The sequence below is a fragment of the Erigeron canadensis genome, chromosome 3 (assembly GCF_010389155.1).
Source record: "Erigeron canadensis isolate Cc75 chromosome 3, C_canadensis_v1, whole genome shotgun sequence".
Classification (NCBI taxonomy): domain Eukaryota; kingdom Viridiplantae; phylum Streptophyta; class Magnoliopsida; order Asterales; family Asteraceae; genus Erigeron; species Erigeron canadensis.
In genome coordinates, this window is record NC_057763.1 from 44,325,085 (window position 1) to 44,338,436 (window position 13,352).

General features: G+C 33.9%; 1 protein-coding gene across 1 annotated transcript; it reads left to right on the forward strand.

Moving 5' to 3' along the window:
* The first annotated feature begins 4,277 nt into the window (after positions 1–4,277).
* LOC122593714 (phosphatidylinositol 4-phosphate 5-kinase 6-like) lies at positions 4,278–8,517 on the forward strand. The gene is made up of 7 exons (XM_043766161.1): positions 4,278–5,734; positions 5,901–6,068; positions 6,178–6,343; positions 6,434–6,550; positions 6,648–6,841; positions 6,962–7,180; positions 7,924–8,517. Exons 1-7 carry the CDS (start codon positions 4,758–4,760, stop codon positions 8,219–8,221), a joined length of 2,139 nt encoding a protein of 712 aa, XP_043622096.1. The 5' UTR covers positions 4,278–4,757; the 3' UTR covers positions 8,222–8,517.
* Positions 8,518–13,352: the final 4,835 nt, after the last annotated feature.

Sequence of the window (13,352 nt, forward strand, 5' to 3'; positions counted from 1 at the left end):
TTTATATCAAAGATTAGTGTGTGATGCAAAATTTGGATGATACCCAAAATCTGTTTAATGTGATATTACCCGATGCTTGCTAGCGTGTGTGATCATGAGAAAAACAAACAATGTTATTGTTGGCATGTACCTCGCCAAGCTATATAAAGTTTAGGTTGGTGATTGACTGATTGGTTGACCAAAACTCGACCTTTGACTAGATCTGTACATGGTTAGTTCTCATGTATTATTGAGTTACTAGTAATACAACAACAATTAACATGTTGAAGTGTGGATTATTCGATTAATTGTAAGTTTGTAACATGTCTTTATATAAAAAAAACACATTTATTTTTCTTTTATTTTTGTTTTAAGCTTGACATCTTTTATCTGATGATGAGACTGGTCTCATAAAAGACCACATATTGCGATTTAATATGTAAACTCATATATACTAATTGTTTTGAAAAGCAAATTTTTTGCTTTTGCAAACATTATTGGTCAACATGTAACGGTATTATTATTACCAAATAATCTTATATACGTCTATATTCATCCATGGATTTACAACCCAAGAGTCAAAAATACCAAATGAAATAATCTCACATTATTAGGTATTCGAAAGTTGAACCAATAATCAATGACGGTTCTTAACTTTAAATGTTGTTTTAATAATTACAATTAGTTGCGTTTCAAGTTTAATCTCCAGATAAGTACACGTTATATATGTTTTGTCATGTCATCAAAATAAATATTGATATTAGTTTTTATAAGCTTAAAGATGTTGTCGTGGACATTTGAAAACCGAATAAGTGAATTGTGCCTATGTAGATATGTATGTGTACGTGTTATATTCATTGCAATAATAATGATTGTATACCATATGATGATGTTTACACCATTTTGTGTTAGGCTACCATGTTTTGTCACTAACATTGATTAGTAATTACTCCATCTTAAAGCCTAATACGTCATATCTAGTCATATATGTAGAGATATCGTCTCCTTCTATCTATTTTCTTTTCAAAACACCGAATCGACTTTACTTATAAACTACCACCTACACAAATTAAACATTAATTAGGGCTTCACTAGAAAATACAAAAACCTTTTTAGCAAGAGGGTTACCCCTATATGGACGATATCTTCATCTTCATACCCTTTTGTATATTTGTTCTTTTGTTGGTACATCAGAATAACATTTGGGTGGTACCAATATTATCATCTAAATCTTATTGACAACTTAATTCCTTTGATTACATTTATTGGAAACGATTATACTTAATATGATTATGAAGTATACAACGGATGTCCTTTAAAAAATAAACACGGTCTGAGTATAGCCTCTATCAACAGATGCTCCTATTTTTATATTTTTCTACGGGGTTTTGATAATTTAAAAAATAAAATTTGTGTGAAAATCAGAAAACTGACCAAACACACCGTGATTTGAAACTTAATACAACATGTTTATAGCTGCCTATCATCAACACCACCAACACCATTGCTGAAAATTGTAATACGGTACGAGTGAAGCCCTTAATCGAACAGTTGTGCAGTTCAAGGGGGCTTCGCCCTTCTCGGTCACCGACCTCGAGACATTTATAAAGAGGTTGACATCCGGTCACAATCGCTCACTGAGTAATTATAGTAATTATACTTTGTGTTAAGTTTTAAATCACGGTATGTTTAATTAATTTTTTGATTTTTACATAAATTTTAGTTTTTAAATAAACATTTAACTCTTCTTATCTCAGTATACAATAAACAATATATATTATACAACTATTTATTGCAAATTAATGTGTATGGGAAAATTGAGGACAATATAGATACCCACTTATGAACTTAGGGGGTGTTTGGTATGATGGATGGAAATGGGAGAAAGGGAATGAGAAAGATTTCCCTTGTTTGCGACGAAGAAAGGGAATGAGAAAGAAAAAAGGGAATCAATTTCATTGTCTCCATTCTTTACAAATTGTAGATAATGGGTGAGAATGGAAAAAATTTTTTTTTTTTTTTTAAGATGTTATATGTAATAAATGTATTATTATTTAAAATTTTATTTTTTTATATATATTCATTCGCTGTGGGTACCAAACAACGGAATCCATTCTCTTTCCAAATACTCATTCTCTTTCTCACTATTTTCATTCTCTATTATATTTCCATTCTCTATGATTCCTTTCTACCAAACACCCCCTTAATGCTTGAATTTTAATATTTTATATTAGAAACAGAATTTTAAATAGATCTATACCCATACATCGTCATCAATAATTAACAGTTTATATGGTTAGAAGTTCTAATTAATCTATACTTTTGGTAAAAACCAAGAATTAAATAATTAAGTACTGGCTAAGGTTCATCGTGACAAATTCTTTAATGTATTAATTTAGATCCACACGAAAAGTTTATTAAATTATTCTTTAGGCATACTTCAAACATTAACTTAAATTAAATAAAAAATAAAAATACATGGTCAACATTCGTTTATATTATGCTTTCAAGTCGTATACGTTTGCTTATCCCTTCAAAGTTTCATTCATATATACATGTTTTAAAAAATAAAATATAATTTGCTTTGTTAATTTTAGTAGAATTTTTTAGTATGCATTATTTTACTTAAACTATTTGTTGAACTGAATTTCACTATTCATCTCTTTGCTAAGTCAAAGTCTGTTATTATCCAACATTTCTAATTCTAGTATCAGAAAAAAAGCAATAGAAAGAAATAAGGGTAACTTATCTTAAAACGTGTTATTATAGATATACGTAATACTAAATAATCAACTTTATGGTTTTAAATATATTAAAAAGAACATGGCGGCACGACATAACATTATCTGCCAACAAATTATACATAAACTAGAAATTACATCATAGGATAATATACAATATTACTTATAAAACATATAAAAATGGATTGAAAAAACTAATTGTATTTGACCGAAAAAGGTTGTAAACGTTTTCTGATCAGTGATGGTTAACTTAGATATGAAGTATTATATGAGCATTGTGATATACCACTTAAAACGCTTTCAAATAATTCATCTTGTTAATTTTATATTATTTTGAAGTAATTGTTGTATGACCAAGTTTTTTATATTGAATTTTCGTGAAATTTATCCGAGTTCACAAGAGTATGACTAAGCAAAGCTTAAGAACAAGTTCATCCTAATTGTTAATTTGTTATATAACCAATTTTATCTGTTTAAGGTGAAATATATTGAACTTGATAAGAGGTTAGAGTCATGAGCAAAATATCACGTTAAACTCATAACCTTTGGCTGATTAATCTATTGCATTTCATATTTTAAGTTTTTTATTTTATTTTTTTATTTCACTTTTAAATCTATATATAAGCTCTAGTTTTTAACATGTTAATAAGATTTATACAAAAATATGATTAAATTAGGACACGTTTGGTTCACAGAATATTTTTGGATGAAATGAAATCTGTTAAAGGAATTAAAATCTTATGGAATGGAATTTGACAGAATATTTTTCATTTATTGAAGATTTAAGTGACGAAAGAAATGATATTCCTTCCCCCATCCAATAGAATGAAGATTCCATCAAATGAGAGAATGTTTACATTCTAACGGAATGATATTCCTTCATCATTGAACAACCAAACGCACTAAAAAATATAATTCAATTCCAATTCCATCGAAATCTATGAACCAAACGCGACCTAAAAGTTAAATAGTAAAGGGGTGTTTGTTATTGTATTTACAAAACAGATTATATGTTTTTAAAGTAGATTATGCGTTTTCAAAATTGCGTTTCGAAAAAGCAGGTAGGTACATGCTTCTTCAAAACCGCGTTTTCATAACATAATCATTTTTTCACAGAAACACTTTTTTAGATTATTTGTGGTTTATAAACGTAATAATCAGATAATCACTTCAAAACGCATTTCCAATCACCCTCTAAGAAAAGTTTTGGATTCGAGGATATTCAAGTTCGAGTTAAAGGGGTAAGGTTTTCCTCTTATAACGTGAACCCGATTAAAATAACATAGTATTATATTCGATCGAACCCGATTAAGATAAAATAGTCTTATATTTGATCCACGTACATGTCAAATGGAAGAAGAAAAAAGAAAAGAAAAAAAAAAAAAAAGTATAAAATGAATTATTTCTAATCGCAATTTCACAAATGAATTCTCAATTTATGAAATGTATGTATAACTTGTCATCATGTAGGCAAGTTACAACTTTCCATTTCCATTTCCATTTCCATTTATTATAGTATCTTAAAACCCTAACCCCACCACCACCACCACCATATCCAAAATTTACCACCAAAAAATTTATAAAAGGGAAAGAAAGAAAAAGTCTTTGATTCCCATTTTGCATTTTGTAATCAATGAAATGGAACAGCTCGGCACATTCATTTGAAAATCTATATACATACATTTTAATAATAAAAATATATAAACTAGCAAACAGAGATACCCCACTTCCTGCCAAAATCTAATACAGTTGTCTTACAAATCACAAGAACTCATTCCTTGTTTCTTTTATCATTTTCACATTCTTATTGGTGTTTATAAGGCTTTCGGGTCTCTTTTGTTTTTTTTTTTGTTTTTACTAGGATAGAATTCTGCCTGTTTCTTGGTTGCGCACCAGATGTTTGTTGTAATGTTGCCGAGAGTTATCTTCATGATTCAAGGTGAGATTGATCTGGGCTAATTATGTTATTGCTTTTTATGTGATAAAATTGCATATATACATATAAAGTTTGTAACTTTACAAGTGGGGTTTGATATAATGAGTAGCATTTTGAAATCATGGGAAGTTAAGGTTAAAAAGTCACAAGCAACTGCTAAGAAAAGGGCAGTTAGTATTTTTACAACAATGTCTGTTGCTCATGTGGACGAGGAAGTTAATGATAGTGACTGTTTCCATGTTGAAAAGATTTTTCCGAATGGGGACATTTATATCGGTCAGTGGGTAGGCGAAAACTGTCCTCATGGGATTGGGAAGTATTTGTGGTCAGATGGGTGTATGTATGTCGGTGAATGGTGGAAGGGGAAGATGAATGGGAAAGGGAAGTTTAGTTGGCCTAGTGGTGCTACTTATGAGGGTCAGTTCAAGGATTGTTATATGGATGGTGAAGGGACGTTTACGGGGTCTTTGAATCATACGTATAAGGGATTTTGGGCTATGAATAAGAAACATGGAAAGGGGAGTAAAAGTTATGCAAACGGTGATCATTATGATGGGGATTGGAAAAAGGGGCTACATGACGGGCAAGGGATTTATCGTTGGAATAGTGGTCATGAGTATATTGGGCAATGGAAGAAAGGGAAGATGAATGGGAATGGAACGATGGTTTGGGCTAATGGGAATCAATATGAGGGGAATTGGGAAGTTGGATTGCCGAAAGGTAATGGTAATGATTGGGATCCTAATCAGGTGTTTTCGTATCAGATGAGTGAATGTGTGGTTTATGAGGCAGAAGCTATTTCGGTATTTCCTTCTGATAAAACGTTCAGTTGGTTGAACGGTGAAGGGAAGCATCAAAAGCGACCGGTGAGGAAGAATTCAAAAAATGAGAATAAAGGTAGGAGATATTCTATTGATGGAAGGTTTAGTAATGGTGATGCTTTAGGCTCGGATTGGGCTGCTAATGGACATAATTATGGGCTGGGAGTTAATCAACAACAGACAGAGAGACAAGGGGTGGTGATATGCAAAGGGCATAAGAATTATGAGCTCATGCTCAATCTGCAGCTTGGGATAAGGTATAAACTGAATAATCGTATCTCGTTCGTATTTTTGTTATAGCGGCATGTTTACATATATATATATGAGGTGGCTAGAAAATAAGTCCAAAACAAGTATATGAATCTATATATTATGCATACGTTAAGCGTTGATGCTTGTTATTTATTAATGGTTCAATTGCAGACATTGTGTAGGGAGGCCTGCTCCGAATGAATCTCTTGATTTAAAGCCTACAACTTTTGATACCTATGAAAAGATATGGACCAAGTTCCCCCCTGAGGGATCCAAACATACTCCACCTCACCAGTCATGTGATTTCAGATTTAAAGACTATTGCCCGTTGGTTTTCAGGTTGGCGTTAATTAATCTATGTTTTATGATATGCAAACACCAATACGTCATACTATATATTTGTTCAATTATGGTCACTATAACCTTATACAACTCATTATGGTTTCAGGAAACTTAGGAATTTGTTTAATGTGGATCCAATTGAGTACATGCTATCGATTTGTGGGAACGAGGCTCTTCGGGAGCTTTCATCTCCTGGAAAAAGTGGCAGCTTTTTCTACATGACAAATGATGACAAGTACATGATAAAGACGGTGAAAAAGGCAGAAGTGAAAGTGAGTTGATCATCCAATGTAATTCACTTCATTTAAAACCTAAATGTTAATGATTATGATGCTATGAATACTTATGTGGTAACATTACAGGTACTAAAAAGGATGCTTCCAGCATATTTCCAGCATGTGAAGTCCTCTGAAAACACCCTCGTGGCCAGATTTTTTGGATTGCACTGTGTGAAGATGAATGGACCTTCACAAAAGAAGGTATGCCCGAATGTAAAACACAAAGAAGTATTGTAAGGTTTTGTCACAATGGGTTGCTTATTATAGTCTTTTCTTATGTTTTTGCTTCACGAGGCAGGTGCGATTCGTTATTATGGGAAATTTATTCTGTACCGAGGTACCCATCAGTAGGCGGTTTGACTTAAAAGGATCCTCTCATGGTCGAATAACAGATAAACCCGGATCTGAAATTGATTCAAATACCACCCTTAAAGACCTTGATCTCAATTTTATTTTCCGGTTGCAGAAAGATTGGTTTCAAGAGTTCTGTAGGTGAACTTATTACTTGTTCTTATTGCTCTTGAAAGTATTAGGATGTCAAACTTTAGTTTACCCGCTTTATTTTTTAGCACAATTTGTTTGTTATTAATAAGTAGATTGTGGTTGATACAGGCAGGTCAACAGGGACTGTGATTTTCTTGAAAGGGAAAGAATTATGGATTACAGTCTATTAGTGGGTATAAGCGTTCAGGAATGTAGTCAGGAGCTATCAGCTGATGAAGGCTGTTTATCTGGATCTCCCAGAGGGAACACTGAGGCGGATAGCAGCGGGACAACTCATCGAGGGTCTTCAGCAGATACAGATACAGATACTTTTCTCAATGCTACAAGGTAAGTTACTCATAAAGTCTTTTATAGTGACCACTCAGACCACTAGGCCAGTAGGCCTATTAGACATGTTACAAGTTGGCCAGACCATTACTTTCTAGAGGTGGCCGTTGGACCCATCATCTTATAAATGGGTCGAAGCGTTGAAGGCTGAACAATGTGCATTGTTAGTGCATAAAATACTACTACACCGCTTTTTGATTGATTTTAAAAACATCAGATTATAGTTGTGGTAATCTAAATTTTCTAATTATATCTAACACAAATAGTTACTCTATTAAATTTGGAGAAAAAAGTGCTTTGCCGTTTTGGGACCCAATCCGGCCAAGGCCCTTATAGCCGTACCAAAAGTTTAACCTATTTGACCCGTTACCAAATCTGCCCATCTTTTATCAACATTCTAGTAACTTAAGCAAATTTTGTTGATAACATTGTCAAGACTGTGATATGTGTATATTTGTTTTGGAAAAATTAAGCAACTGATAAGGTTACTCATTCATAAATGAAGGCCATTGGTGAAAAGGTGGATTAAAGGCCTGGGTCAGCTCATTCTGGTCCAATATTTGGTCCCGGGCTAGTCCTTTATCTCGACTCGGTCCCAGGCTGGTCATTCTCATGGTCCTTGATTCCTGGATGGTCTAAGCCACTAGGGCCTTCCTTTAAAGGAAAGAACAAAAAGCCGAAAACCAAGATAGATTATTTATGTGAAAGCATAACCCTCTAATCTTTATTTTGTGACTATGCAGGTGGACACCCATAAGGCTTGGGAATAACATGCCAGCTCGGGTTGAACTCACTGTTAGAAGTCATGAGACTCAACTAGTTGGCGAACCAACAGGGGAATTCTATGAAGTCGTCCTTTTCTTTGGTATAATTGACATATTACAAGATTATGACATCAGTAAGAAGCTTGAGCATGCCTATAAATCATTCCAATTTGACCCAACATCCATTTCTGCCGTGGACCCCGTACAGTACTCAAAACGCTTTCGGGATTTTATTTTCAGTGTTTTTAAAGAAGACAATCAAAGGTTACCAGACTAGGCTCAAGTTTTTTCAGTGAGCCTCAAATGTACAGCCCCATTCAGCAGGGATTTGACCATCGATCATTTTTGCCCAGGTGTTGGGTTCAAAGGTTGTTGAATTTATACATACTAGGGTTTTCGGACCGATTTTGGTTCATATTTAAAATGGTTTTAGTTGTAAATCAGGGTTAGCGGTTAGAAGCTATTGAAGTTGTAGAGGGGATTATATACGTGAAATTGATGAATGAGTTCGAAATGTATCGAATTTTGTAGCGGTGTTTTTGATCACTGAAAGGTTGACTGATCTTACTGGCTTGTTCATCGGGTTGAAATGAAACTTAAATCCAACTGGGCCATAACAAACCTTATTTGGTTGAATACTGAACCGTGACCCAAATAGAAACAGAGTGTTGTATGATTTGAGAATTTCAACAACTATATGCCTATAGCTAAAAGTGAGATTTTTATTCCTCTTGTATGTTGTTGGTTGCAAGAACAAAATTCATTGAATCAAAATCAAGTTCTGGTGATATTATTTATTAACAAACGTGTGCCGGCAATCGCGTCTGGCATGGGTTGCAGGATGACGGGTTGGAATCACATAACCCAAACATGACCCGTATAATCATCGTGTCATGTTGACCTGAACATAGACAGACAGACATGCCAATTAGTTGGATTCTTAAACTATCAATTAAACTATTTTACTAGTAATATATTCATAATCTATACTATATTATAAAGCAAATAGGGTTTCAACTTTCAACTTTCAATTCAACATTTACTTTCTCAAAATGCATTTCTATCAATTATATATTATCAAACACCATTTCTCTCTCTTCAAATCTCAACCTATCATCTTTTTTCTCTCTCATCCATAAATCATTTATTCCTCCAATTCGTTCAAAATCTTTTATCTTACAAATGGATAAATTATAAAAATTATATGGGTGTTTTTAAAATTTCATGCTCTTTCATTAGAGATGTTATTCGATATACTTTCGACGAATTTTTAAATTCGAGGGTGGAGTGTAACACCTAAAATATTTTAAGGTAAAAGAAATTAACCGCTTTTCATAGTTTTGACATTAAATTAATTTTCTAGTATTTTATTTTTGGATATGGGGTTAATTTAGTTGGAACTTTAACGGATAGCGGGTAAAATACCCACAAAACCTGATGTGGGTCGTGGCAGCCCCAGGGAGTGCCAGCCCTCCCTCTTTTCTTTTGAGTCATTCTCCACTCACATTTCTCTTCTCTTCTCAAACCTCTTGTTCATCACCACCAACTTAATCTAAAAATTCATTCATGTATTTCTCATCATCTAGATTTTATCAAGAACAATAGCAATCACCATCTTTAACCTTCAATCAAGAAATTGTAAAAGCTAGAATTTGAGTGGTGAAGGGTAGTGGCCGAAATTTGGAGAAGAAGAGGGGAATGATTTGTGAATTTAAAAACCCTAAGTAATTGTCTTCTATTGTTGAGGTAATGAATTTCCCCAATTTAGTTTTATCAATTCTCTTGAAATTAGGGTTCATGAATGAACCAATTTTGGGGGTTTTTGCTAAAAATTGGATTATGGTTAGTTTTTTCCAATTCCTTAGTTAACCTAGTTGTCATTGAGTTATATGATGCATTTGATTATGAAATCTATAAGGTTATGTGATAAATTGAGTTTTTGAGAAAATATGAGTTTTTGCTAGTTAATGAAATATGGATGAAAATGGTAGGTTGAAGTGTTGAACTACCTAATGCTAATTTTAAGGTTGGAAGTAACTCAATGACAAATGGGTTGGGTTTTGGGTTTAGAAAAGGCTAGTGATTGAGAATGGCTAGGTTGAACTAGTCAAGTTGTGATTGTAAGCTTATGCGTTTTACGATATGATTTTTAGGTTGAAGCTTGCTTGTGCTTGTTGTTTAGCGTTATTCTCTTTGTTGCGGAGGAGGTGAGTATATTTGCATACCCTTATGTATACGTTGGGTCAATTACCATGAGATGTGAATGTTCCAAGCATGGTAATTGATTTGGCGTCAAGCCCATGTGGGGGATTGATATTAGGCCTAAGAACCTCCGGGGCCTAAGAATCCCGAAAGTTGATATGATTTGAGGCCTAAGAACCTCCGGGGCATAAGAATCCCGATAGATGTGATTGTTTAGCTTATATGGATCCATATATGTATTGTTTGTGTGCAAGGTGAATATGTAAATGTGACATGACGATGCCATAGGTTACATGTGAAAGTCCTTGTACTATGCCCTCCTTCGTATTCGTAAATGTATGCAAGTATATTCACTAAGTCTTTGCTTATATTTTAGTTGTTTACACTTTTATAGGTAGTTCCGGAAGAAGGAACTAGTGTTGTTGATTTGAAGAAAGTTGAATTAGAGCTTGAAGTAACCTTTGGGAGTTCTTGAAGGTATTTAGGTCATCCTTGGATGGATGACGATCTTTTGATGTAGATACCTAGTTGTCCCTCTCCTTTGGCTCATGGTACACTTTGTTTTGTGGTTATGTTTCGGTAACATTTCTGTAAATGCACAAGTTGTAAAGTCTTTGGAAATTGGTATTGTCGCATTTGGGCGATATAGTTGCCAAAACGGGTAAATGACCCGTTAGGGTTGGTCTTGGATTTGTGAAACAAGTTATGTTGTAACTGTGTTTGAAATGCGTCTACCTTGTTGTTGGAAACCTTTGAAAACTGTTTTGAGAAGTTTGTTTTGAAATTTGAAGGTTGCAAGTTGGATCAAGTGTTAAAATGATGTTAGGGTTGCAGGTCAGGTCTCCCACTGCGGCGCAGTGGGGTGATTTTGCCCACTGCGGCGCAGTGGGAATCCTCGGATAATATTTAGTTTCCTCCCACTGCGGCGCAGTGGGGGGGGGGGTGTGTCAAGTCCATTGCGGCGCAATGGGGCTTCGTCACTGTCTTTGCTGAGGCTTTCCACTGCGGCGCAGTGGGGAGTGCTCGACCCACTGTGGCGCAGTGGGAAATAAAAAAAAAAAATTTCTTATGTTTTCGGTTTGTCGAGTCTGGTCCTTCACGGAGCCTGTACGGCTAAGACATTTGGCTATCACACTCTATGACCTATCACCCCCATCATCTCACCGCCGTAACGCGCGGGTACTTGTTCTCGTATATTATAAAACATATCTCCCCTGTCTACTTTTTAAGTTTCAACATTTACTTTCCCAAAATGCTCATATATCAATTTTATATTTACCTAACACCATTTCCCTCTACTCAAATCTCAACCAATCATTTTTTTTTCTCTCTCCTCCATAAATCATTTCTTCCTCCAATTCATTCAAAATCTTTTATCTCAAAAACCGTACATCGATAAATTATAAAAATTATATGGGTGTTCTTAAAATTTAATGCTCTTTCATTAGAGATGTCATTTGATATACTTTCGACGAATTTTTAAATCCGAGGCGGAGCCCGTACGGTCAAGGCATTTGACTATCACACTCTATGACTTATTACCCCACCATCTCTCCGCCGCAACGCGCAGATACTTGCTCTCGTATTCATAAAATTTACATAGTTGTATCATCTTGGATCGAACATGAGGCAATGCACCTCATAGTGTAGTATTTTATTCACATTATATTAAAAACTTTTATAATATTATTCTTTCCCTTTGAATATATTAGAAAAAAAAAATATTATTACCTATCCATTCAGAAACTCTTATTCAAATTAAAAAAAATATTAAAATAAATAAATAAAACAATCTTTTAACAATAATTGGAAATTGTATGTCATTGTATATACTTGTGTACTATGAGTCTATGACTATTTGTGCATTAGCTTTATAATGATCAAACAATCAAGATTTTATCATAATTGTTTTACTTTAATATTTCTTTATAATAACCAATCCCTTTTATCTACGATAAGAAATGTCGAATGAATTATAAATTAATTCATGCTAAATTCATTCGATACTTTAATATCTATTATTTTATCGGTCATATCCACTTATGTTGGATTGGATGAGCTGACATCCATCGAGTCGAGGACTACTTGCATAGGATTCACATATAAAATGGATGAAGCAAAATAGGGGGATGGTCGTGAGTGTCAGTAAGGTCAGGATGACCACGGGACATACGCCGTGTCTACCGCACCCTCACGCTTACCTCGTTTTCCGCATTTAATTTTTGGTCTCCTTTCATTAAATTCTACCCTTTTTCAAACCAAACACGTTCATTCATTTCCAAAAGTTTAGTAACAATCTACCCTCTTTTGTGACTGAGTGACTCATACATACATATGATGCTCCTGTTGATGATGTATTTCGTACTCCATCCCATATTTGTTTAACTAATTATTATGTTTTGACCGATTAACTCGCAATTAAAAAATAAATGTTATTTTGTTTTTTATACGGACTCTTAGGAATAAGTTTCGTGTCCCAGAGCTTTAGTTTGGTGGTCATCATGAAGTCGGATAGAGCACCTGGATGTGTATATATCACGGGTTCGAGTCTTGCAAGCAGAGAGTTTTTCTCAATTATTTGGGTTTCCTCCTGAAAGGTATATGGGGATGATAGCGTGACTGCCACTGTTTGCAAAAGCTCCTGCCATGAATGATCCAAATTGCATTTTTTTTTTAAATGAATAAGTTTCATGAAAAAAATTGCATTAGGGTAAAATAGAGACATTATTTGAAGATGAATACTTTTTTTGTGACAAACAATAAAAATCTTTATTTTGGAAGTAGTATAACATTTTATAGATGGTAACCTGTTTGGAAATTATCATTTATTTGAGACGAAAGAAGTATATATTTAGAACCGATTTAAGGGTGTAGTTTTGTATTGGATGACTCTTTAAACTTAAACTACCATATGAACTTAAATTCGTTCATTTTATTTCATCTATCACATAGAAGACATGAGAAACTCTAACATGTTAGTGGTTTTCATGACATTCTAATACAGTAATAAAGAACAAATAAGTAATGTTACAATGTTGGGTTTCTATGAACAACATTGGACACACGTTTCATTCATAAATGAGATGTTAAGTCATGGGATATTCCTTCCCCATGTTGTCTTTGTCTTCTTTATAATCCTACCCACCATTTCACACCTTCATAAATAGACAATATGCATATACATATATGTTTTTTTTATCTATAAA

Coding starts and splice junctions, on each gene's coding strand:
- LOC122593714 (XM_043766161.1), top strand. CDS start 4,758: ATGAGTAGCATTTTGAAATCATGGGAAGTTAAGGTTAAAAAGTCACAA. Junction 5,735..5,900: donor AATCTGCAGCTTGGGATAAG/GTATAAACTGAA, acceptor GTTCAATTGCAG/ACATTGTGTAGGGAGGCCTG. Junction 6,551..6,647: donor ATGGACCTTCACAAAAGAAG/GTATGCCCGAAT, acceptor TTCACGAGGCAG/GTGCGATTCGTTATTATGGG.